At 39.7% G+C, this 25,932-nt stretch overlaps 2 protein-coding genes and 1 long non-coding RNA gene across 3 annotated transcripts in view; 1 reads left to right on the top strand and 2 right to left on the bottom strand.

Moving 5' to 3' along the window:
• LOC146488072 (uncharacterized) overlaps positions 1-25,932 on the top strand; it is an 84,909-nt gene that overhangs the window by 2,909 nt on the left and 56,068 nt on the right. The window lies entirely within an intron of this gene.
• LOC146488077 (uncharacterized) lies at positions 347-25,717 on the bottom strand. Its single transcript, XM_085121197.1, has 7 exons — positions 25,679-25,717; positions 22,753-22,848; positions 8,662-9,269; positions 7,948-8,163; positions 7,033-7,086; positions 5,026-5,103; positions 347-3,984 (listed from the first exon to the last, which is right to left on the bottom strand). The coding sequence occupies exons 2-7, from the start codon at positions 22,770-22,772 to the stop codon at positions 1,001-1,003; spliced, it is 3,960 nt and encodes a 1,319-aa protein (XP_084977323.1). The 5' UTR covers positions 22,773-22,848; positions 25,679-25,717; the 3' UTR covers positions 347-1,000.
• On the bottom strand, positions 13,108-18,221 carry LOC146488078 (uncharacterized). Its single transcript, XM_085119784.1, has one exon. It carries the CDS (start codon positions 15,856-15,858, stop codon positions 14,533-14,535), a length of 1,326 nt encoding a protein of 441 aa, XP_084975910.1. The 5' UTR covers positions 15,859-18,221; the 3' UTR covers positions 13,108-14,532.

Here is a 25,932-nt window from a genome sequence, read left to right as displayed (position 1 = left end):
TAAATCCATGATATCTTTTGTTAAGTATAAGATCAGGTGCGTAAACTCTTTTTAACTCCATGGGTTTTCGTTTACACACCTCCACAATTTTCTAATCCCCGTTTCTTTGCTGTAATATTGTAAATTAGTATGTACAAATAAAGACATTTGAAAGAATTAAGGGCTAACGTTCGAAACGTCACTCGAATCTCTTTACAGTGGCGGCCAAATTACCTGTAGGTATCAATATTCGTAACGAGCAGATAAAACTTGGAAAAGTTTCAAACGGAAACATCACAATTTTCCATCTGTGTACTGAGGGTGAGACCACAAAATGTTTTGAAATTTGTTATGACGCAGACCACACTAAGCTAATAACTACTTTATTGGTAATTAACTATTTACAAATAGGTCTCTGCTTTTAGATCGGTGATATGATGTTTTGTTACATCTTAAGACGTTTACCATTTTCTCAGAACTAGCCGGCCGCACCAGTCAGTTCAGAAATTGAATTAAGGACTTGCTCTAGATCTACCAGTCATTCAGATTCGTTGAAAATGACACAAACAGCAAAGCCATTCACATAACATGCCAATTTGTGGAAAAATAGGTAGACCAAATCCTTCAAATTACACATGCAGAGTTCAGAAGAAAGCCTCTTCTGTTACTTGACATGATGTATCCTGCCGCATTGTGGATTATTACTACATATAGTATTGAGAAAAACAAAAAACACTTGTTTGGCAAGAGCACCTGCGCGTTTTTATAAAAATAGATGAGGTGACGGTTTGTAAGAGTACTGACAATATCAATCAATTAAACTGTTTTTTAACCTCCTATTAGTCTTGACAAATCGATATCTTTTGCAGTCCTCGGAAGTTTCAAAAAAATACGAATTCTCGGCAGACTATCGTTGCGCTCGCGTGAGACTAGAAACTAACTTAACAGTTCTCTCAACAGGAGGTGAACTTGGCTAAAAATTAAAACTTGGATTGACATACTTTAACTAGCTTAAATGGCGTTATCTCCCGAGGTCATGCTTCAGGGTAAAATTTGGCTTATCGATCCGCTTAAGGTTTTCCACTACTGATGCACCAATCAGTGGGTTTTTCGTCAAGTCCAAATACCTCAAAGTGTTATTATGATACTGGATAGCCTGTGCCAATGCTGAGGCTCCTGAATCATCAATATTGTTTGATCCCAGATCCAAGTACGTCAAAGTACGATTCGATTGTAATGCTGTTGCAAAGGCGTCTGCACCAGAAGATTCGATCTTGTTGTTATACAAGCCTAAACGGGTGAGGGAACAATTACACTGAAGGGCCTCTGCAATGGCTGTTGCTCCCAAAGAGTGAATGTTGTTATAACCGAGATTCAAGCAAGTTAATTGTATACCACTTGATTGAAGAGCCTGTGCGATGGCTACCGCACCTAAATCACTAATTTCGTTACATGTAATATTCAAATGCGTCAAAGTAGAGTTTAATTTCAGTGCCCTTCCGAGAGCTTCTGCCCCTGAGTCGCCGATTTCATTGGCAAGGAGATTTAACTGAGTCAGAGTGCAGTTTAACTGGAGAGCCTCTGCAATAGCTGCGGCTCCTGCGTTACCGATAGCATTATCCTGAAGATCTAAAAAAGCCAATGAACAATTCACTCCAAGACCTCTTGCAAGTGCTGATGCCCCTGAGGGTCCAATCAGTTCATTGCGGACGCCATCGGACTCGGAGAAAGGTGCGTCTTTCTCGACAGGATCAGGACACTGACTTAGATCCAAGTACTTTATGATACATTCAGATTCCAGAGCTTCAGCCAGTGCCACAGCTACTGAATCACCGCCGGGATTCAGACACAGATTCAAATACTCAAGGGCACGATTGGACTGAAGCCCTTTTGCCAAAGCTCCTGCTCCAAGACCACCGATCCAATTTTTCGGAAGACTCAAGTGTTTCAAAGTGCAATTCGATTGAAGAACGCCTGCAAGTACTATGGCTCCTTGATCACAGATCATGGCAAACTCCAGACCAACATGTGTTAAACAACTATTGCTCTTAAGGAGGACTGCAAGTGCTTTGACACCTTCACTGCCGATCCATACGTCTGTTAAATGCAGATGCGTCAAAAATCGGCACGACAGCAGAATCTTTCCGAGCGCTTTGAAACCGAAATGCGAAATCCATAAGAATCGCTGACGTGAATCCAAATAAGCGCTTTGTTGCTGAGACTGCGGCAATATAACGTAAAGAAAATGGCTATACACATCAAAGTGACTCAAACTTAAACGCATCAGCTTGTTTTTAGAATGGAAACCATCCTCAACTGCTGCTAACAGTAACTCGTTTAAGTCGCTCTCAAAATTTAAATCTGTTATTGTGCAGTTCAGTTTCAAATATTCAGAGTACACTTTACAGTACCGGGAGTTTGGTTTAAGTTCTAATTTACGTAATGGAAAGCAGAGCGCCAGCACATGTACCATTTTCTTCTGGTAATCCTTTAGTTCATTTTCGCCACGTTCACATTCAGCAACAAGATGGAGTGCTTTGATAAGCACGGTTTTCAGCTCTTTTTCATCCTCACTCAAACTTCGTGAATATTCAAACCGGCGGACGAGAGGTGTAGCTTCACAAATATGGACATCGGAGTACGAATCGACGATGCTCTCTTCTTTCGTCCTATGACCCACATATCGATCGCGAAAGAAAAAAGCACACAGACGTGAAACAACAAAACCTCCCTTATCAACGCTCTTATTTGTTACCATGGTAAAGAGAAACTCCCACACAGGCCAATTGCTATCAGGATTGAGCTGAGCTAAGAGAGCCTGACCACTTTGTTTGTCGCTATGCAAGACCTGGTGAGCCAAGTACAACGCCGCAAAATATTCCTGAAAGGATTTGTGCGTGAAAGCATAGCAAGGCATTGGCCTCATCTTACTCACACTTGGCTCTCGGGTTACAAAACACAACTGCAGAAAATCAGTTGACTTGCATTTCATCTCGTTTTCAGTGAAGTGGAGCCGGTCGTTCAGCAAGGCCTCAAAAGCCATCCTTCCCAACTGATTCAGCTGGTCTGCACACCTCTCCACGGGATCGTCGCCATCTAATGAAACATCCCTCTTCACAAAGTACCTCCTGAGGCTGCATTCAATAAGGGCGTCATACAACTCGGTTCTTTTGGAAGGAAACTCTCCTCTTGTTTCCTCAAAAAGAAGACACAACAAAGCGGTGTTCAGTGGATTGGCAGTCAATTGTCTGAGTTGCTCGTCTTTGTTTAACTTCTCAATCATTCTGTCAGCAAGACTTGGATCATCGTGTTTGCTGAAATACCTTTTAATATAACTGTCAGCATCACTGCGGGTGTAGCCAACTATTTCCAGAAGCTTGTCACAGTATCGCCTCACCCTCGTCCCTGCCTCATGCCGAGCTGTCAACATGAGGTAAATGTTAGAAAATACTTTGCCTTGAATCAAGGGTAATACACTCTGGAACAGATCCTGGCGCAACTCATCCAAGCCATCAAGAACTAGTAAGATTCTTGACTGATTAGAGCGAATGAACTTGAAGAAGTTTTGCTTTTCCTTCTCGTCTGCATCTTGTGGTAAAAGCTGATCATCAATAGCTTCCTCGATGTCAAACGTCTTCATGTTCATGTCACGACATTTCAGCAGGAGCAGCATCTCTGCTTTAGGAAACGAAGCTTCGGGTGGAATTTCCCCCAAGGACCAATCATATGCAAGCTTTTGACAATAGGTAGTTTTGCCCATTCCAGGATTTCCTTCGATTAGTACAACTCTTGGTTTTCCACATTCGCCATACGGTCTAAACACATCTGACATATTGACGATGTCATCGGTTAGTCTTGATCGTTCTTTGGTCTTGCTCACTATCTTCAATCTTGTAAAGATGTTGGAAAGTTCCAGCTGCAACTCATCTTCACACCATGGAAATGGACACAGCAAGGCGCCTTTGTACTCTCGTTTAATGAGCTCTACAAGTTGCTCAGGGTTAACTGAAAAACACAAACTGTGTTAACAGCACAACCCAGTTCCCCTCAATTAAATAAAAGCCATGTACATCTTACATGCGACAACGGATTAAGTCCGAACCAAATGAAAACTGAAAAGTAAACAAGATTGACAAGAGACAATTTTCTCATTCATATATAGCTGTATGGTCCTGAACTCTCAAGCCCACTGTATAGTAATAGAGGCATACACTAAAATACAGTTATTTACAATAGTAGAGGAAACAAATACTTACTACCCTATGATTCAGGGAGGGCAAGGCTATGGCAGCCGTTACACACAGACTGTCTCAAAGGCTTGTTTGTTAGTTTTGGTCATTTATTGGGAGAATGTTATAAACTCTTTCAATCTTTTGTCCCTGTTGGACCGGCTTGTTATTCAAGAGCGACTCGTGCAGTTCTTATCCCTCAGCCCCCCTGACTCGGTAAGGTTTTGAGACCCTGTCCTTATAGTCCACATGTAGAAATAGTTACTAAATAAAAACAAAATTGTACATTGTAAAGAAACATGTTCTATCAAGTCGACAAGTCAATTCTACAAAATGCAAGACGTATGTCAAGCGTAACCCTGAAAGTCAAACGCAAAAAAGTTGTTACTTTAAAACAAAACATCAACTGTTCCTTGGACTGCAATTTCTGATCCACAGATATCAAGTTTAATGTGACTAAAAGAACACTAAAATTTGTTTCAAAATATGAAAGTTATCACACGAGGGTTGATTTTGCATTAAAATTTCTGGAAAACCTGCCCGTAAAAAATATAATTGCCAAGGTAAAATCAAATTCTATGAACATTAAAAAGCTCCCTAAAAAACAAATTTAGGAAAAGTCCAAAACCTTAATTCGCGGTGTTTGTTCGCATATTAAAAGCGATACACCACGTTTAAAGTCCGCAGGGGCAGAATCACCCCCACCCCACAGTATATCCATTCGTGATATCCAAAACAGAAGCCAGAACTAAAACCATGTTAATCTTGCTTAGACTGTAGTAATAAAATCCCATACGTATCGCAGAAATAAACTAACCAGCTGGATTGCGATTGTCTTGGTGCGTTGTGGCTACCATGGAACCTTTCTCTTTGAGTGTCAAGTCCTCAAATTTTCCTGTGAGAATTGAGGTACAAAAGGAGTGAAAAAATGCTCACGACGTAACAATACAGCAACGAATATTTCAGTGACGGATTTTTTACACTTGGCTATGCTTCATTGATTCTGGTATCAGTCAAGTTGAATGGAAACTGAAGTAGTTTACGGATGGGACGAATACATAATTATTAAAAAAACTGAAGAGTTCACCCTCACTGATTATATGACTGCTAAATACTCTCATCTAAAACAATTGACCAGAGTCCACATTATTCACGGTTGTCTTTATCTGTAGTTGCTGTTGTTCTTATTGTACCATGCGAGCAAAACCTCTTTTGACTCCCCAAAGAAGGAGGAGAAAGAGTGGCTCTGAAGAAAATAATAGTGTCAATTAAGTCTCTGAAGTCGCCATAGTCTGAAGATTAGGCGTAATCACTCCAGTTTTCTGTCCTAACCGTTAACCAAAGTTTTCATCTCGCTCGCTGAAAATGGTTTAAAGCTTCATTTCAAGCTAAAGGTAAAGAAAAGTCTACCGGTAAATCAAAACTGAGGGACAAAAATCTTTTGCAACAAACTTTATCGTCTAGTAATTAAAATCAAATCAAATTTCATATGTTAATACAGGATTATAGCTTAATCAGGCTTTGATCAACTGTGCCCTGATCTTTAACCCCTACTTCATGATCGACATAATTGTCTTTTCTTTCTATCCTAAGTACTAATAAATGAAAAAAGACTCCAATGCTCTCACTTAGATCCCTTTCAAAACTCTAAAAACAACGGTGTTTGAACGAGATGAGCCTGCAATAAAATAGTTTCCTGCAGAGGAGTAACGTAATTAACAAAGGCAAATTATACCTTTCAAACGCTACAAATAAAATAGATAGAAAAATACATAGAACAATGAGGGATTGGCAACCTTTTTAACATAACCATAGCTTCACTGACAACAGTGACAATAAGAGTACTTTACCCCACTAACAAGTCTATAAACTCAAACTTAAATTGTTTAAGTTTTCATTTTCAATCTCCATATCAACATTTTCTTGTGTGACGTAACCACTGTCTAATTCACAGTCACTTATTAGTTGTGGTTACACACACCTTCTACCCGAGGTTTCCCAGTGGGTAATTCGCCTGGGTTGAGATCAGCTTGGGTTTCCGGTCAGGTTGTATTTTCCGATTACACTGCCAATAATTACCCAAGGTCAACATTTGACCCATCAGTTACTGGCAGGAAAATTATTTGATAATGGAGATCCTGAACCGCAAAATATATGGTTTGCTTGCAGTGATTCTTGTACTTCTTATACAACAATGTCGGCTTGTCATTTAGTGATCCAACTCTTTGTTTAAGAAGAATGCATAGGAGGCAGCTGCGATTATGATTTCTTCATTCGCTTCTGATGCTGTATTTGTTTTATAGAGCCCATCGTCTGCAAATTGCTCACCAGCCAAGTCACGCTTGGATTTTCCCTCATCCCCAGAATTGGTTCTTAGTAGGCTATGAATGGTGTTGATAAGTTTACTAGGTAGCTGGCACAGGTTTACATCATTTTCCAGTACTTTGACTGACCAATGATGGTATCAAAGAGATACATGTACCTCAACACTGGTGACCAAGTAATGGTTGTTTTGACAACATAACAGGTTACCATAACGACAATATAACATCCCTCATTTTAAATTTAAGTGGTTATAACTCAAAATCAAGCCAGTGACTCCCATTTAATTTTGTATTTAATTTAACTGCAATCATAGATACAGCTTTTTGCAAAGTTTAGAAGAATTAATTCCAGGGAAGGGATTTTTGGGAGATTTCCCACAAAAATTTTATTGCGTAGGTTTTAGCGTTAAGTAGGAAGAAATAATTACTGAATCATAGGATCATGTCCTCTCAACAATCACAAACATATTTAATGAATTCTTAACACTGCAGTCAATCACCTTGAAGATCTTGCACTTTTACCTCCACTTGCTCAACCCTCTGGTTTACATCCACTACAATCAGAACGTAAAGACGACACACTAAGACTACTTTACCTCACAAGTCTATAAAATCAAATATATATTGTTTAAGTTTTCATTTCAATCTTCATACCAATATTTTCTCATTGTGAAGTAACCACTGTCTAATTCACTGTCACTTATTACTGGTAGTTGTGGTTACACACACCTTCTATCTGAGGTTTTTCCAGTGGGTAATTGGCTTGGGTTGGGATTAGCTTGGCTTTCCAGTCAGGTTGTATTTTCCGGTTACAATGCCAATAATAATTATTGGCATAATTATTACCCAAGGTCAATTTTTGACCCATCAGTAATTGGCCGGAAAATTATTTGATAATGAAAATCCCAAACCGTGAAACGTATAGTTTATTACTTGCAGTCATTCTTGTATTTCTTATACAATGATGTCCGCTTGATTTAGTGATCCAACACGTTGTTTTAAGAAGAATGCATAGGAGACGACTGTGAAAATGTTCTGCAGCTTTTCACTGCAATTGAATATGGCAAAATGCAGACACATTTTTTAGCGCTTTGAGTCCGGAAACTGAGGGGCAAATTAAATCAGCGAAAAACAAAATTTGCTTTGACTTGTAGTTTTCAAAAGGTGATTCGGACTGTCACATTTAGAGGTCACGAAAAATTCGACAATTCATTTGATTTCAAAATTCTTGGTATAGTTTGATAGCTATAGCACTATAAGCATCAATTTGATGTGAGGGTTTAGGTATCCACAGTTTAAACCAGATGCGCTACATCTTTAGGACGTGAGATACCTCTAAATTTAGGTATGCGCTAACCTTAATAGGCTATGATTGGGTGTGGATGAGTCTAAAGGAAAGTTAAACATACGTGTACCTTGAAAGTCATCCACTCTGTCCTCCAAGTTTTGTACACTTAGTTTCATCTCTTCCAACAATGTTGCAATATTTTGCAGTTCCTGTTGGACCCTTGCCTTTTCCTCCTCAACTTCTACAGACATCAAGTTGACATCGTCTTGGAGAGAATTTATCTTTTGGTCGACAAGCTGCAACAATGCTGGATCAACAGGGGAATTCATACAGAGTAGCATTCCTACAACCAAAACAATCAAGGTGTGGCAGGAGTTTCAGTCTCAACTGAATTATCTTTCCAAATGTTGATCTGTAAATCACTTTAATTATAAACTGTCTATTTATCTGTATGTCAGCTGTATATGGGGGAAAACCACCCACATCAAAATCATGGGGGTGATAGAAAAGTAGAAAAGTAGAGGCAGCATAGCAGAACAGAAGTATAGCAATATGTTAACAAAGACATACATGTAAACATGTTAATCCATCATACTAAAAATACAAACTCTACTGTATTAGCCACATGCAAACAAAGGCCACAAGCATGTTACCTTTACCTTAAAATTAAAATCCATTGTTCTTCTTTGCGCACATTTCCATATCCACCTCCACAAATACGATAAGTGTGTCCTGTCAGAATCGTGCAAGCATGTAGCTACCTTACTCACTGTGTTTCTGTGGCTCATTCACTGTTTTCCTGTAGACGGTCACATATAGTATATGTACATGATGCACTAACCTTTATTTTCCCAGTCATTTAGTTCTCCAAGAATCTTTCCCTCATCTGCAGGTGGAAGAGCCATGACTCTCACCAGGTCTTCCATCTCTGCAAAGCTCTGCTGAAATTTGGCTTGATCCCATTTGCTGAAGACACAGTGGGCCCAGTCATTCCTTGCCATTCTGACATCACCTGCAGCAGCTTGTACAGCAACAGGGAACACAGGCACCCCACCCAGCAATGAAAGCAGAGCTGATGCATCACAGTGATCATCAAAAGTATTGAACTTGGCCATGTAGCTCTCAACATAGAGCTTGGCAAATGCAATGTGCGTTAACACCCGACAGTCAAACAAGGAATAATTATATCTTCCACCAGGAAGCTTTGGATGAACATCATTTCCGTTTATGTTTTCATACTTCAAAAACTTTCTAGGCGATCTAGACCATCGCTGAAGACGGCCAGATGTGCTCTGTGCATGAATATTGTGGCTGGTCTTCAGGTTGTTGTACTCTTTATCAACCTCTTGTTCCACAAAAGGACGGATTTGTGGTACAAGGATCTTGTTGAGTGCTACTCCAGCTACAAGCCATCGCTTCTGATTGTCTGTCACTCCAAGGTGGCTTGTTCTTAAAGTTTATGAAAATTAGATTAAAGGAGTGTTCATTTTTTCATGGCTTGAGCATGGGATAGGGTTAGACCACAACTGAGGTGGTAAAAACAGTTTGAAGGGCTAACATAATTATAAGAGCTAGGATCATGAAATATTTTTTCCCTTCCTAAAGCAAATAAAGAGTGAAAACACTCTTGTAACTATTCACTAACGCTTGCAGATTTATTTGTAAGTTCACCCACAACTTGTCTAGGCAGAGCAGTTCAAATATTTCTGAAAGTTTCTGAAAGTGTCTGACTGGATTTCAAGATAATCAACGTTATCCAAAATGAATGGCTTTGTGTTACTGCTGCTATGGTAACAGCTGTCACTTGGAAACCAACAAAAAATAAAATTTATTGTGCGCAAAATTTCCATTTGAAAAGATTCACCCCAAGGCCACAAAAACTGTTGGGAGCTTCCTTAAGATGGTTCTTGACCTTTTCAAATAAACCCAGTACCCTGTGTAATAACCCCCTTTCCAGGCTAGCTAGGAAAGTATAAAACACTAAGGTTTTACAGCTGTATGTGAAGACTTTCAACATTTAAGATGAGTAGCACAATCATCATGCCCATTTGGGGGTGGTAGGAAAACTTTCATTGATTTATTCTATCAAACACCTTCAACAAAGCTAGATTTTTGCATAAAGCTGTGGTTGACATTGTTAATTACCATAAAAGTGTAAAAAGTGTAAACTACATTTTTCTTTTTGAAAAAATAACGGGAAAAGATGAGAAAATGAGCAAATTTTGACTGTAACGCGTAACACAATCTTCGCGGTAAAAATTTTCAAAAACATTTTTCATAAAAAAGGAAGCTTGTATGGCCAAACGGATTATACCTAGTGATAACACACAATAAACCACAGGCAGCCCAAGCTCGCGTCACTAGAGAGCGTGTAATAATTAATTACTAGCTATAGTGGGCATGATGACCTTTGAGTGCAAGCAGCCATTGAGAATTTTTAAAATACAGCAGCATCTCGGTCAGTTCCATTGTTACGAGCCACCAATAGCGTAACTGTGGGGATAGGGTAAGTGCTGTACATGAAATGACTGTACCCCATCGGGTGGAGTTAATTTGACCTCAGACCCAAGCTCCATGACCATTTTCAAAATCATCATCTGTTGGAGAAACGACGCTATCGTGGAATCGGAAGCAGAAAATGCTCATTTCCAGCCAAGTGAGTGGGGATTTTTGACGACGAAGCATTCACCGACGTTTGTGAATGATGGGGCTTTAGCTTTGCGTGAAAAAATCGCGGCTGTGATGGATTTTCGAGGCCCAAACCGCCTCTGAGCGGACTACGTGAGCTTACGGTCGAAATCTTAGTGTGCTGCCTTGACTTCGTCTTATGAAGGGAATGACAGTGATTCCAAAGAATGCCCGAAACGGCAAAAGAAACCCCAAAACGCACAAGAATACACCAGAGGTGAGTCAGTTTTATTCATTTTATTGAATGAAAGCTAAATTTAGCGTTTTTTTAAGCATCAAAATCATCGGTATTTTATTTCTCATACAAAGTCTTATAATGCATTCAAATTCTTAACGGCTGCCCGTAACCCAATACCGCTTGCACTCAAAGGTCATCGTCCCACTAGTTATTAATTATCACACGCTCTCTAGTACAGTGACGCCGCGAACTTGGCAGTTTTATTCGTTTTATTGAATGAAAGTTAAATTCAGCGTTTTTAAAACATCATAATCGACAGTATTTTATTTCCCATACAAAGCCTTATAATGCGTTTTTAAAAATTCTCAATGGCTGCTTGCACTCAAAGGTCATCATGCCCACTAGTAATTAATTATTACACGCTCTCTAGTGACGCAAGCTTGGGCTGCCTGTGAATAAACAATACGTTTGAGCAAAATTTCAACATTTCAAGTTTATTAAAACACATTTAAAGGATTCATCTTTCTGGAGTATCCTTCCTGTAACACTGCGTTGACGAATTTAGAGGTTCACTATGTTGTTGTCCGTAGTAGAGCTCAAGTTGATATCTGAGGGAATAAAAACATCAACTAAATGCTCATACTTAATGTTTTAACATAGGGAAAAATCAGTCAAAGGCATCGACTATAAGCGGAGAAATGATAGCTCAAAGAAGTCGCTACGGTTTATTGAAACGCAATTACGCAATAATATTTTTTGAGAACTCACCTTTTCATTCACCGCCGCGATCCAAACAAGGTACAATCGGGTTATTAAACCGAGCAGATCTGAATGCTCACAAGTTCCCCTTGTTATTTCCATACTCTCGTCCTCATAGCTTTTAAAACGGCCAAAATATTACCTTTTCATTGAGTCGCTACGTTTTTCGCGATGTTGACGCCATATTGAAAGCGGAGTACAGCCATTAACCCCGCTAAGAGCGTTTGGAAATCTGCAGTTTACTTCGCAAAGACGCCATTAGTCCATGAGCCAAGGCCTGAAAAAATAATTTTCGTTGCACCCCAATGGGACATAGTAGATCACAGGTATCCCAAGCTGTATGAGCGTTAAAATAAAGACCTTTGTTTTGACCTTTGTAATTTGAGTGTCACGATGAGTGTTACGCAATGGCGTAAATTATAAGGGTTTGTATGGGAATTTACGAACGTGTTTTGGAATCGAAAATAAAGGGCATGAATTGGAAAAAAATGGCTTACCTTGTCTCCTAAGTATCTTGCCAGTGTTTGTGTGCCGTGTTTTGGCCATTTCAGCGCGATTTAGTGGGTTTTAGGTTTGCTGATTTCCTCTCTATATATAATCTCCCTAAAACCCACTAAATCGCGCTGAAATGGCCAGAATACGGCACACAAACACTGGCAAGATACCGAGGAGACAAGGTAAGCCATTTTTTTCCAATTCATGCCCTTTATTTTCGATTCCAAAACACGTTCGTAAATTCCCATACAAACCCTTATAATTTACGCCATTGCGTAACACTCATCGTGACACTCAAATTACAAAGATCAAAACAAAGGTCTTTATTTTAACGCTCATACAGCTTGGGATACCTGTGAGTAGATTTGGTATCAAATTAAAGCTTGTGGCCTGGTTTTTACAAACCTGCTTGTTGCCAATTATGTAGCCTGTGCTTTAGCGAGATATGTGACCATTTCAATGGGGGGGGGGGGGGGAGGGTGAGCTGGGGGATTTTGCTCCCTGTGAATTCCACACACATAAAATGATTCATAATTCCGCTGAAACTCAACCAATTTGATTCAAATTGTCTTTGTATACATTTTAAACCATCCCCAACAATTTGCAGTATGTGTTAAGCATTTTCATGTTTCCATGGAAACGGTTGCTATGGAGATCATTATAGAAATGTAGGTTTTTACTTTTTTGGCCAATTCAGAATAAAAAGAATTCGATTAATTAGCAGATATCTATAAATTTCCCTCAAAACATTTTCATTATGTTTAGAATAAACTATCTTGGATTAGGAACTTTCATTATCATCCTTTTTTTTATGATTTTAAGGAGCAGGGTACTAATAGTTAAGATGTATGGGGAAGTAAGGATAATTTTTTTTTTGCTGAAGCTGTGAAAATTTATATCCAATCAACCACAGATCAATATCTCACCAGATATGCAGCAGTTATGCACCACACTTAGAATATCAAATTGGACACTTCAGAATGACATGACACGTCATGGTAACGGTTGTTAGGGAAACTTAGAAATGTCGAATTACCTTATGAATTTCCTTTAAGTAGGATCTAAAGGAGAACTACTCAGAACATTAAACAACCACTTCTATCTCATATTTCAGTGAACAGTTCTACATGTAACATCTGGCTTTCGTCATAACACAATCTTCCTTAGCATCCAGGAACTTGCGAATGCCATTATACATACAATCCTTGTGAACTTAAATTCGTTAAACACTAAATTGCTTTAATTGCCCTAAGCTACAATAACAGGCACAGCAGCGTGTTGAAGAAAACTAGGGCTGAACCACATAACTTTCAAAAAAGCTAAACGAATTAGTCAACATGGTTTTGTTGAGCAATGACTTATGTAATCTTTATTTGACTATAACTTAGCTTGCTCGAGGGCTGCAGGGTTTTAATTTCATAAAGTATCTTGATTTTTCTTTTAATTTTTATCTTAATACTCATGCACATCTTCCTCGTTGTCCTTATCTCCATCTCCGTCTTCATCTTCCTGTTCCACAGAACAGTTTTTACAGTCCTCATTGCAGGTACAAGCCTCTGTGCAAGGAGGGCCATTCTTTACACAGGAGCAGCGTCTTGAATCACACGGTCTGTTGCACCTGCAGCATACAAGCTGCATTACACCCTCAGGGGCAGGGGCCAAATGAGACCAGACCACTTCCAGTTGTCCATCTTTTAGTTGCCATCCTTGACCATTTGGATTTTGATCTTCAATGGATCTTTATAAGGAATTCTTCCACAGATAGCCTTGATAGTTAGCACGCTTTATATGGTGTTTAAGAGCTGCTTTTGTTGGGTGAAGCTGATAAGACTGCATATTCTTACTTTTGCAGAACATCTTATATCTGATCTCATTTATCCCTTCTTCGCCACTGCCATTGTACAATGCACACACGAAATGCTCTACATTTGCAAACACTTCATTTCCTGGTGGCACTGTTTCGCCGATACCCCCAAGTTTGTTTCTCATGTCTTGTTTTTCCATCACCATCTTCAAGGCTTTCTTTTTTCCTTTCCCAACGAAGGTACTAACTGTATCACATCCGGTTAGAGCATGTAGACTTGGTAGCAGCTGGCATATTTCTGGACCTAGTTGTTGACATAAGCTTGGCACACCGATGAGGTGAGATCTGCATCGTGTTCCACTGATCAATGTTATGGATGCTGAGATATTTGCCTGGTGGTAACACGCTATAACTTCAACATCAGTATCTGACGATCTGATGGCAACTGATGTGTGCCCGCAGGACGAGGCATGATACGCATGCAAAAACATCCGTGTGTCGGCTTCTTCTTGGCTGCTGCAGAGCTGCGAGGCTACAATCTTTCCATCGACAACTTCAATCTTCGTACAGTTGTTTCCATGAGTGACGTAGTGGGTACGGGCTCCAATATTCTCTGCATACTTGGTAGTTCACCACTCAGTTACGCGAAAGTCCATCAGCCTGGTTTTGTTAGTCCCATTAGACATAAACTTCTTCCACTAACGAGGGTAGGGCTGCTCGCGACTGCTTATGGCAAAAAGGACTTGCCCCTCTCTACCTCGTTTACTTCTTCCAGTGTTCTTTATTGACTAATCAGGATACTGATCAGCGACAAAGTCCACCCTTGTTGCTGTTCCTGTAAGCACCAAGATTTCTGTTAGAGGCATCTCTGCCAGGTCTGCAAAGCGATCAGGCACCCTTGTAATCATTTGCAACATTGCCATTGCATCTATGGTGACAGCTGTTGTGTTAAGCGGTATGCTTGTCAAGCACTGCACTCCATCTTCTAGGAGTTTAGAGAGAGCTGCCTTATTAGTTTTAGCCATCGAGCCATCTACCGAAGCAAGAGACCATGGGAAGAGACCAAGTTCATGTTTCAGTAGCTCTCGAAGATCCATTTGTCGACTCTGACCAATAACCAGTAAGCGGGCAAACAAGTTCCTGTCTGCTCTGAGAATTAAATTCCTACCTCTAGCTCTCACCGATGCCTTCTTCTGTACATCGCGAAACGTGCCTAATTTTAGATTTGACAGTGTCTCATAGAAGCCAACATTGTTGGTTTGAAGATGATCTGTAAGAAAAGAGACCAGCGCGTTACTCCCTTTCTTCTTTGCACCCAATAGATCACACTTCAGGCTTTCTTCAGCAACATACCTTGAACCAAGGCTGGTGAGCTCATCAGACGGTTGGAATGGGTCGCACCAGTTTCCCACAACTTCCATCACGCTCGTAACATCTGCCTCATCTCTTTGCATGCGTGTGCAGCCAGTTTCCTTATGTACTTTATCCTGATCTCCGTCCATGGACACCATCACTCTACACTTGTCTGCAAGCGCTGCATGGGAGTGTGCCGTCAACATCCTTCTTTGGACTGCACCTTTCCGTAGACTGAATCCTATTATACCACCCTTCGTCTTTGTACTTCTATTGAAAGTCTGCTCAATGGTCTGGTCAACTGGTAGCTGAGAGAAACCATGGGATGTGGATCTCTGAACACCAAAATTGCTATCTGCCAGTAGCTGATGTGCCTCAGGGTGAGTATCTTGCAAGGACATCATGGTAACAAGGTAGACCGGTAAGTATCGGGCATAGTTAGTCGGTAACATCTCTTTGACAGAATCTAGGTGGAGTTTCCAGTTGCCTTCCCAGGTAGCACGAATGAAATTCATCAGCGTTGCCACCATTTCTAGATACGTGTTCCAGAACACTTTCATTGGACCATCGCTGTCTTCTGAGTACTCGCCATAAAGACGGAAGAGCTCCAGGAACTCTGGATTCGACAGTAGCTTATCGAACTTTTCTGCATCAAATGCTCTGCGGATCTCCCTCAAGGAACCTACCAGCATCGCATAGTTGATTGGTTTGTCATGCTTCTGGAGCCACGTGCGAAACTCCTGCCACTGCAACCGATGCATTGCTTCAAAGACGATCTAAATTAAAGCAAAATTTTTTTTATTCACTCCCTGAATCATACAAATTTCGTATTAGCAGAAACGTTGGGGCAGGGGTGCACAAGGTGACCAGACCTTCTCACACCTTGTACTCCCGGTTTCCCTCCTGTCCATTGTGGTTCCCACCATTATGTGCTTGTTCCATTGCAAACTATCACACAATGTTGCAATTATCGTTCCTATTTCTCCCGGTTCCCGCAACCTTGGAAATCCCTCTGTTCGTCCTCTCTTCTCTCACATCCCTTATATTTTCTGCACCCCTAGGAATAAAGCTATTACCTTACCTTATGTGTACCCACAGCTCGGTTGTAATGTCTGCCTTCTAGTACACCAGCTACAGGACCAGAACCGACAATACCACTTTCAAAGAGTATATCAGCAAGACCAGCATCCCCAAACCGTTTGCCAATAGCTGCTAGGAAGGCGCAGGTTGTGTGGAAGGAGCCCAGTCGCACTACCAAATGCCTAAACTGCTCCTGGTTTTGCCAAATAAATTGCATAAATTGCTTGATCAAGGACGACAATAACGTCATGCTGGATTAGCTGGTCGGCCATTTGCAGAGACCTTCGAAGCAGAGTATACACTGTCGGAAGCTCGGGGGGGCTGGCTTCAATGACTGGACAGTATCCAACACAGCATTCACGTGGGGCATCACTCTCGTGCAGTTTTATGTTGAAGCTAGTCCAGGCAGGTACCACTTGTGTAATATATGTTCGGCTAATGGCAAAAGGGTGTCTTCAAATGGTTGTCTACAAAGTATCCAGCCGAAGTCTATGGCTTGTGCATACTGGCTGTCCTGCGGGGTTGTCTACGTTAGAAAGTTGACGTCAATGCCCCGTGGACTGGAGCCCTGTCGACGCCCAGAATGGAAGGGAAGAACATCAGTAGAAACGCCATTGACAGAACGACATTTGTTACGGGGCTGGTTGTTTATCATTGCTGGAGGTAACGCGCAGGTAAGTGCTTTTCTTTGAATAACTATTCCATTGGTACAATGAGTTGCTCCCCTTCCTAAAAAGAAAACATTCTATATATAGCACTGTTTAGTTCCAAACGTAAAACTTTGTAATGTATAATACTGACCGGATAATGTTTCCTCTTGTAGATCGTTGTTGTCCCAACAGAACACCCCTGGTACACCTGAACTGCAAACACTTGGTAGTAAGACACCCTCTCTTTGTCTCTCTAACTCCCTTTCAGCAAGAGCTGTTTTAACTTCTATCTGAGTATACGATAGGCCATGTCCGAATCGGTTGAGTATAGTCACAGTCTCAGCGCTGCCAGTTAGACTCTTGACTGTTAGTGGAAGCGCTACATCTTTAGGGGTCTTGATCCGACCTCGGTTGAAACAATGTATAACATCTTGAGACAGGGAGAGGACTAGGCGATGAACATCTAGAGAAACGTCTGAAATTCTTTCCTCGCTGTAGTCTTCCTTCGAAGAAATCATCCATGCAAACGTACACATAGAGCATATAGTCAAAAAGGCCAACAAGCGTTTGTACGCACTGCGCGCGCTTAAGAAGAGTGGCCTCACTATCAAGCAGCTAGTGCAAGTGTACTGTAGCATTGTACGATCTGTACTAGAATATGCCTGCCCTGTGTGGGCAGCTCTGCCAAAGTACTTAGACGATGCTATAGAATCTGTACAAAAAAGGGCCCTACACATCATTCTACCGAATTGTCACTATGACGAAGCCCTAATTCAATCTGACATCACTGCCCTTTCCCAGAGAAGGGAAGAAGCTTGCATAAATTTTATCAAGCGTGATTGCCTGTCGTCTCCTTAAGCCATTAATTCCTCGTGTGTCAATTGACAGGCCGTACTGCTTCCGATCAGGCGAACGTGTTCCGGTGCGCTTTGTCCCCAAGACAAAGCGGTTCGCAGATTTCTGCACCATTAAGTATCAAGACCAGTTGTAATCCTTTTCTCTGTTATGTTTTCTCTGTTATTTGTGCTTTAATCATATTTATATAATTATTTATCTGAATGTCTTTATACCGTAGTGTCTTGTACTATTGTAACTGACCATCCTTGTAATTCAGCCTTTTAGGCTGCGAGAGGGATTCCAATAAACTATTATTATTATTATAAACATGTTATACAGGAGATTGAGCACAATAGAGCTGCCATCATCTAAGTCTTGAGGTGCTGGTGGCCATGGCATTGATGGTTTCATTTCTAGCAGTAGACTACGCAGCAGTTTTGAAGCATGGTAAATTTGGTACGACGCTGTGTCTTGCACTTCTAGTGAATCACCAGGAGCGTCACTCATTCTTTCATTTTCGGCATTAGAAACCAGATTTGTTGCTATGGTTTCGACAATGTCTCCCTTTTGGACACCTGAGTAGTATACCAATTCCGGTTGGTTCTGAGTAATGGGTTGCTTAAATGACAACTTGTTTCCAAAGTTTAAAAGAATTTTGTGTATTTTCCAATGAAATACAGTCAAAAAAGTATTTTTATATAACGTATGAAAATATATAAACTTTTCAATGCGTTCTTGTTTTAAAAAGGGTTATTAATAAGGAATTAAATACAGGAACTAGAAATGAAAAGGTAGTATAGTCACAATTTGCAAAACTGAAATAAGATAACTCGTTGGAAAATGCCCTTAGACGTTTATTTTTTGTTGTTGTTGATACAATTTGCCATAACAGACTTGAGAAATCAATAATTCAAATGTTCACGAGCACTGCATGTATAAGGGAATACATTCAAAAGAGGTACTGATGACATTCACAAGTTCCTTGTTGCTAAGAAAGATTGTACGTTTTATAACAAGACAATATTACATTTGAAACTGTTCAATGACATAATTATTGGATCTTTAGCAAGTTGGAAGTGGCTGTTTAATATTCTGAGTAGGTTTCCTTTAGAAAACTTGCCTTAAAAGCACCTTCATAAGGTATTTGGACATTCCTAAGTTTCCCTAGCAACTGTTACCATGACAACAAGACAGCTACCTCTGAAGTGTCGAATTTGATATTCTAAGTGTGGTGCATAACTGCTGCATATTTGGTGAGATATTGATCCGTGGTTGATTGGATATAAATTTTCACAGTTTCAGCAAAAAATTTTTTTCCTTACTTCCCCATACATCTTAACTATTAGTACCCTGCTCCTTAAAATCATGAAGAAAGGATAGTAATGAAAGTTCCTAATTCAATATAGTTTATTCTAAACATAATGGAAATGTTTTGAGTGAAATTTATAGATATCTGCTAATTAATCGATTTGTTCATTCTGAAATGGCCAAAAAAGTAAAAACCTACATTTCTATAATGATCTCCATAGCAACCGTTTCCATGGAAACATGAAAATGCTTGACACATATTGCAAATTGTTGGGAATGGTATAAATCGTATACACAGAAAATTGGAATCAAATTGGTTGTCTTTCAGCAGCATTTTGAATCATTTTATGCTGTGTAGAATTCACAGGGAGCAAAATCCCCCAACCCACACCCCCACGGAAATGATTGCATATCTCGCTGAAGCACAGGTTACATAATTGGCAACAAGTAGATTCGAAAAATACAGGCTGTAAGCTTTAATTTGATACTAAAGTCACTATGTCCCGTGGGGGGTGCAACGAAAATCAATTTTTAGCCACTTTTCAGAACTTGGCTCATGGACTACATGTTTTCGTGTCGAAGAAAAAGCTTAGTAACCTGTCCTTATATGAATGTTACAGGGGAGGCCTGAGACATTTTTCAAGGAAATTAATTTTTCCGGATATTGAGCAATCTTCATGTTGTAAAGAGGAGTAGAAAGACAGTGTTTAGAGTGCCAGTAGATCTGAATGAGGAGAAATTAGCCTCTATGTAGTCCAAAAGATCTGTTTAGAGGTCAAAACATTTCATTTTTACTTTTTACTAGCACCAGTGAACACAAAATTGATAATTTGTGGAAAAGACCACGCCCGCAAGGGCTCATGGGTAAATCAAAAATTCAGTTAAACAAGACAAAAATCTAATATTTTCCTAAAAATCAGTAAGATTTGTAAGTATGAGTTTCAAACAAACCAAAGAAGTGATTATACCCCAAAATAAAAAATTTTATTATTTTCCGGCATGTTACAGAAATGGGTACAGTGATTGTGCTACTCATCTTAATCAGAATGAGGTTGCCATGGAAACATCAAAATGTCATACAAATTTTTAAGTGAAATGTGTCAAGAAAAAAATTAACAGCTACCAGAAAGCTAAAGAGATCTTTCCAATAAAGTTGAGTAGATGGCACTGGGTACGCCGATCAAGGTTTGAGGTGGCTGAACAGATATAGTTTAATAGTATCTACTTCTCATTTGCAGTTACTTTCAAATAAAAATTGAGAGAAAGTAAATTCAAACTATCCTGTAAGAGCATTGTCATTTTGGTACAAATAATTTGTTCTTAAGGTGAGCTCATTTCCAATTCCATAGCAACATAACTTTTAAGGAACCAGCATTACAATTGATTTACTCAATCATTCTAGATTTCCTCCAACATAATTATGCTTGTAACCAATTACTCTACAATGTACTCACATGTTAAAATAATTATTGGTCCCATAGATTTTTAACAGAGCCAGGTCATCAATCATTGGCAATTCCTTGTTTTCATGTTAATTATTTAAATAAATACTTTTCTGTTAAAAACATTCAGATTTTTTGGATCAAATCATTTCCCTGTTTTCTGAGGTATTCCTTGGCCACATGTTGTCAAATTCTAATGAGTGATTCTCAGACATGAAAATGGCATATTATTATTTCCTTGGTTCATTTAAGCCACAAAAACACTCAGTCTCAGTTTTTTGGAGATTAAACTGGTTGAAGGATTTAAAATGGACTACTTTTGATGCATTTTTTTCATTTGACTGTACTTTAATTTCAAAGCAGAAAACAGTATTTGATTGTCAATCGCAAAATTGCTAAGTAACTTCATTGAGTCCGTTTTGCTTACAGCATCTGATTTGAACTTGTGCGCCATCAAGGGCACATTTACTTGGCTTTAAATGTGCCATTTCATTTTTTTTTTTTTTTTTTTTTGAGGAAATTATGCCACAAGGCCGCAACCTGGTAAGAACAGTAAATGACAATATCCAAGCCAGGGTTACACCCCCTTCCGCTCCCCCCCCCTACCCATCTCTTTTCTCAGGAGTGTTTATAGTATATTGTTAACAGATATCTTTACACCTGTAAGTTGGCAAATCTGATGAGAATTCTAACAAGAGTATGGAGGGTGGACTACCCTCCCATAATTTAAGGGAAAGCAGGGTTGTCTGCTAAGCACCGGCTGCCGGCGAAATTCGCCGGCTGGGAAAGAGGTCATCGCCGGCTGAATTTTAGGTGGCAAACACTCGGTTAAAAGGGCAATGAACAGTTCTTTAGTTACCCACTATAAGCAATTGTTCGAATTCAGAATAATATATTTTAAGTGAAAAGGTTGAATAAACTCCTGACTACCTTGAGTATCGATGCCATAAAGTAATTGAAATAAAGTCTTGTTTTGAGGACTTGTTTACCAAGTCCTCTTTCCGTTTTCTGCGTCCTCCATCTTGTCAACACGAAGCTTGGTAGCCCCCGCATTCAAGGCGTTGCGAAAGATTGAGAACGAGTTTGTTACTAGGTATTTGTGTCAGATCGGAGAAAGAAGAAGTCTTTCTCTGTAGCATGGCAGAGAAAAAAAACATGAAGGAACTTCTTCGTAATGTTTTAATACAGCGTTTAATTGGTTAAATTTTATTGTTTATAACATGTTTATGCCCATGAATAGCAAGATGAACTGGGCAAACCGAGGAACAACTGAACAAACCAGAAACGTAAACGGTCCGCCGAGTGCTCGCCGGCGAAAATGAACAAAAGAGAAACCAAGCCGGTGAACGAACCCGCGAAACTGGATGAACAGCTGAACGACCGAGTGAACAGCTCTTTTGTTTGCAGTTCTAAGAGTTTAAAGGAATCGATTTTCTGATATTCTAGTGCAAACTTAAAAGCACTTATCTTTTCGGAACGAATGGAGAGCGATGTAGCTTTCTTTCTCATTACTTTAATGTTAAGTAAATTGTACGCATGTATTTTCTTTTTTAATGTAAGAGTATACACTGCATTCACAAAAAACGGGTTTTAGTTGGATTAGATTAGTTGTAGTTAGGTTTTGAATTTTTTGTAGGAGAGTTAGCTTATTTCTAATTTTTATACTCCTGATGGATTTTACCTTGTTCAAATAAAGAACTATTCTTCTAGTGAGCTCACCAAAAAGAGAATTAAGAAAACAGTATAGATTGACGAACAGAAGTAAAACAAAGCTCTGTCTACTCAGAAGGTCTGTCATTCTCCTTAGGGGCACAGTGAACAGACCTGGTAGAGAGTTCAAGGAACGTCAAACAACGAAAACCACACGAAGGAAATATCGAAACGTCTTGAAGCGAGGGAGAAAATTTTGAATAAATTCAGGGTGAATCTCTGTACCACACGTTTCAAACTGCGGCACCACAGCTGACCTTCTCTTTAATGGTTGTTTTTTTTTTGGCATAAAAGAGACCCTAGATTTCACCAGAGTGCACCAAATTGAATTAAAATTTTCAAAATTTCCTGGGGAGGCCCCCCATACCCCCCTAATGGGAGGGGGCAACCCCCTCCCGTACCTACCCCTCCATTGGCTACGCCAACGGCAGAAGGCACTTCGCGCCTTCTTTAGCCGGCTCAATTTCTCAGCTAACTGGCAGACAAATTTTTTAGCTACAACCCTGGGAAAGTAAACAGAGTTTACTGAGGCTCAGCTTTACAATAGATACAGATGAGACTGCAATATAAAATATTGCACCACCCACTCATAAATTGTCCAAGGACATATCAATTCAAAGTTACTTACCCAGAGGAAGCTGATGCCATTTCAACAGTTTGACGGCAAAAGGTCACTTTTCCCTTTCACCTAAATCACATGTCCATCCCATTAAGACACATGTATCTGCAAAGTATGCAACATTGATTTGGATTGTCACATGTTAAAAAGAAAATGCCGGAACAGGAAATCCTAAGAAGGGAGGGGGTCCAGAGAACAAAACCCTTAAAACCCTAGAGCTGTAGGGATCGAGTAGTGGGGTATGGATATTTTCTGAGACAACATAATTGACAAAATACGTAAACTAATGCATCAATCATTTCCAGAAGTGCCTATCAACCCTGCCACCCTTTCCAGGCATCAGGATTTTTTGGAAACAAACCAGCCAATGTCCACAGCAGGCATAAACAACCTGTTCATGTCCTTCATGAGAGTAAAAAAAAAACAGTTCTTTGTTTTTGGGTTTACAAGTCATCAACTTAGTATCAAACAAGTCTCATCTCTCAGTATTGTTCCAGTAAAATGTTTTAATTTGTTCTGTGGATTCACCATCTCATTTCATCCTCATTTAAAGCCATCCCAATAAAATATTTTGTTTCCCATCGCCCCGTCTCTTGTGATGGTGGGTCGGTCAGTCGGGCAAAAATAAAAAATAAAAAGAATGAACACTTGAAGGGGACTGGGTTTCAGAGAAGGCCGGGCTGCTAGATAAGAAAGCCTGGTTACAAAGTCAACTTGAAAATGTGGTCTTTTCGTTCGTTATTCGTAGTATTGATGTCAATAAAAGACAACGACATCACACCATACCAATTGCTGTTAATAAAACAAGATCGTGTGCTTGTAAATAAAAGTATTTGCTTCTTTGACTAGTGAATCTGGAATTTTTATTTTTTTACTTTCAAAAAAAAAATGGGTTGGTGGGGCGATGGGAAACAAAACATTTTATTGGGATGGCCTTGGACAAAATCAATCATTCATAAATTTATTGAACAAGACTGTCAAATTCCCCTGGGGTAGACTAATTCCCGGCCACCAGGACAGACAATAAAGACATATGCCCCACTTACCACCGGGGGGTTGGGGGTGGGGGGTGGGGCAGTGCTGCATATGCTACTGCTTTATTAAAACTTTTGTTAGGTTTCGGTTAAATAAAGGATGTTTTGGCTTTCAAGTGTCATACAAACATTTAATTGATTTTTCACCGTGTTGCCCTCTGTAACTACCGGGATGCTTGTCTAAAGATTATTTGAACAAGTATTGCAGCATATTCAGATCTTTACACGTTCAAGCGAAATCAGAAACATCAATTCGACGTTTCTGAAGAGAAACCCTGAACAAAGTGCATGATTTAAACGTAAATTTCTTCAATAATTGCACACTTTTATAAGTTTCTCCCACATTTACAGTCAATCCAAGTCACGCGTGAACAGTATTTCCAAGAATGAAATGAACATCCGAATTTCTCTTTGTAATGTCCGACCTGTGAATGGAATGTTGGACATTTCTCTAAAAATCGTTTCGAAAAAGACGCATTAACTGAAAAAAAGATTCAAAATACTTGGGAAACAATTGCTATTCTTGAAATATTCAATATTGCAATGTAAAGAAAAATGCATAGCTTTATACTGCCAATTAGCTAGGGAAATTTATACGGGAACTCGGAAATCTCGTTGGCGATTTTCCAGAACTGACATGTAAATTTCAAAACTCCGTTCAAATTTCGAAAATACCGTTCACGCGTGACCTGGGTTGACTGTTAACTCGATTAAATCCAAACCTGGAGGGACTGCCAATTCTGTGAGTTGTCTTTCGTGAGTTACAGCAGTGAGTTATCATGTGGTGAGTTGCAAGATCTTGAATTTTCAAGATCTTGGCAGCAAGATCTTGAATGTTCCAAATCTTGCCTGGCAAGATCTTGAATTTTCAAGATCTTGCCGGCAAGATCTTGAATTTTCCAAATCTTGCCGGCAAGATCTTGCAAATTCAAGATCCTGCCAGCAAGATCTTGAATTTTCAAGATCTTGTCGGCAAGATTTGGAAAATTCAAGATCAAAGCACAGGAGGAAAATACTAAGCTACCGTAACAGTCAGCTTAGAGGAGCAATAACAAAACTCACAGCCGTTACTTAACAATTTAACGCATTGCATAGCTTTCAAAGAAGCTACAACGCTAAAGAAAGGATCAAGAGACAAATAACCGTGATAACATCTTGCAACACTGAAATAGCCGGGACCGGCAATCTGACATATTTTAAGCTGCAAGATAATGTATAGTTATTACACGGTTCAAATCCTATCCTTATAAAGATAAAAAGAGAGGCTATACTGTCACCTGAAATGAGCCATAGAAAACCTAAACTAAATGCCACAAACGGCATAAGAACGACAGTCGCTAAACAGAAAAAACAAGAGGTCAAAATGACCTTTGAGATCAAAAATAATACAACACATGGCTTTCTTCAGTGTCTATCGCACAAATCCTCCAAATCTTAAATGGCATTTAATAAGAAGAAAATCCAGTGCTAAAACAAAATTTACAGGGAACACCGCTCATTTTATAAAGAAAAGGGTGTTCTCTGAAAGACATACCCGTGAGGGCAAAACTATCATTTAGGCTGAACACGCACATGAGAGTCGCGCAGGCCTGTCAACCCCCATTATTGCCCCAAGATCTTGCCGGCAAGATTTGGAAAATTCAAGATCCTCCAGCAAGATATTGAAAATTTGCCGGCAAGATTTGGAAAATTCAAGATCTTTCCAGCAAAATCTTGAAAATTCAAGATCTGGCAACTCACAGGCCTTAACTCACCGCTGCTAACTCACCATTGCTAACTTACTGCCTTGTCTAACCCGAACCTAGTCTTCCTCTCACACGGTCCCAAAAAAGGTTTGAAACACAACCGCATCGATTGAACTAAACACACAAACAATACCTACAATTCGAGAAGGTACTTACCATGGGTACAACGGAGGAAAAATGACCAGAAACTAGCAAAAGGTTGAGAAAATCAACGAACGATGCAATGTACAAACGCAAGCAACCATTGAACTACAAGACAAGCGCTGGAGGAAGGCGGAAGTACAACACGTGACCGAAAACATTCCATTCCCAGGTTCCACGCATACGTCATCTGTCACGCGATACGGTTTCTCCTTTCGATGATTGGGAGAAATTACAGGTCGCGTTCAATAGCCCATTTTACAGTTGTG

The sequence above is a fragment of the Pavona decussata genome, unplaced genomic scaffold (assembly GCF_977016875.1).
Source record: "Pavona decussata unplaced genomic scaffold, jaPavDecu1.1 SCAFFOLD_11, whole genome shotgun sequence".
In the NCBI taxonomy this organism is placed as follows: domain Eukaryota; kingdom Metazoa; phylum Cnidaria; class Anthozoa; order Scleractinia; family Agariciidae; genus Pavona; species Pavona decussata.
The sequence above is the reverse complement of the archived record's forward strand: the minus strand, read 5'-3'. Positions and strand labels throughout refer to the sequence as shown.

What these genes read in the sequence shown, in the direction of transcription:
- LOC146488077 (XM_085121197.1), bottom strand. Translation starts at nt 22,772, where the DNA reads ATGGCATCAGCTTCCTCTGG. An exon ending in ATGGCATCAGCTTCCTCTGG is followed by an intron (nt 9,270 to 22,752) that starts GTAAGTAACTTT and finishes ATAAACTTTAAG; the next exon opens with AACAAGCCACCTTGGAGTGA. An exon ending in CAGAGTGGATGACTTTCAAG is followed by an intron (nt 7,087 to 7,947) that starts GTACACGTATGT and finishes TTCTGATTGTAG; the next exon opens with TGGATGTAAACCAGAGGGTT.
- LOC146488078 (XM_085119784.1), bottom strand. Translation starts at nt 15,858, where the DNA reads ATGCATCGGTTGCAGTGGCAGGAGTTTCGCACGTGGCTCCAGAAGCAT.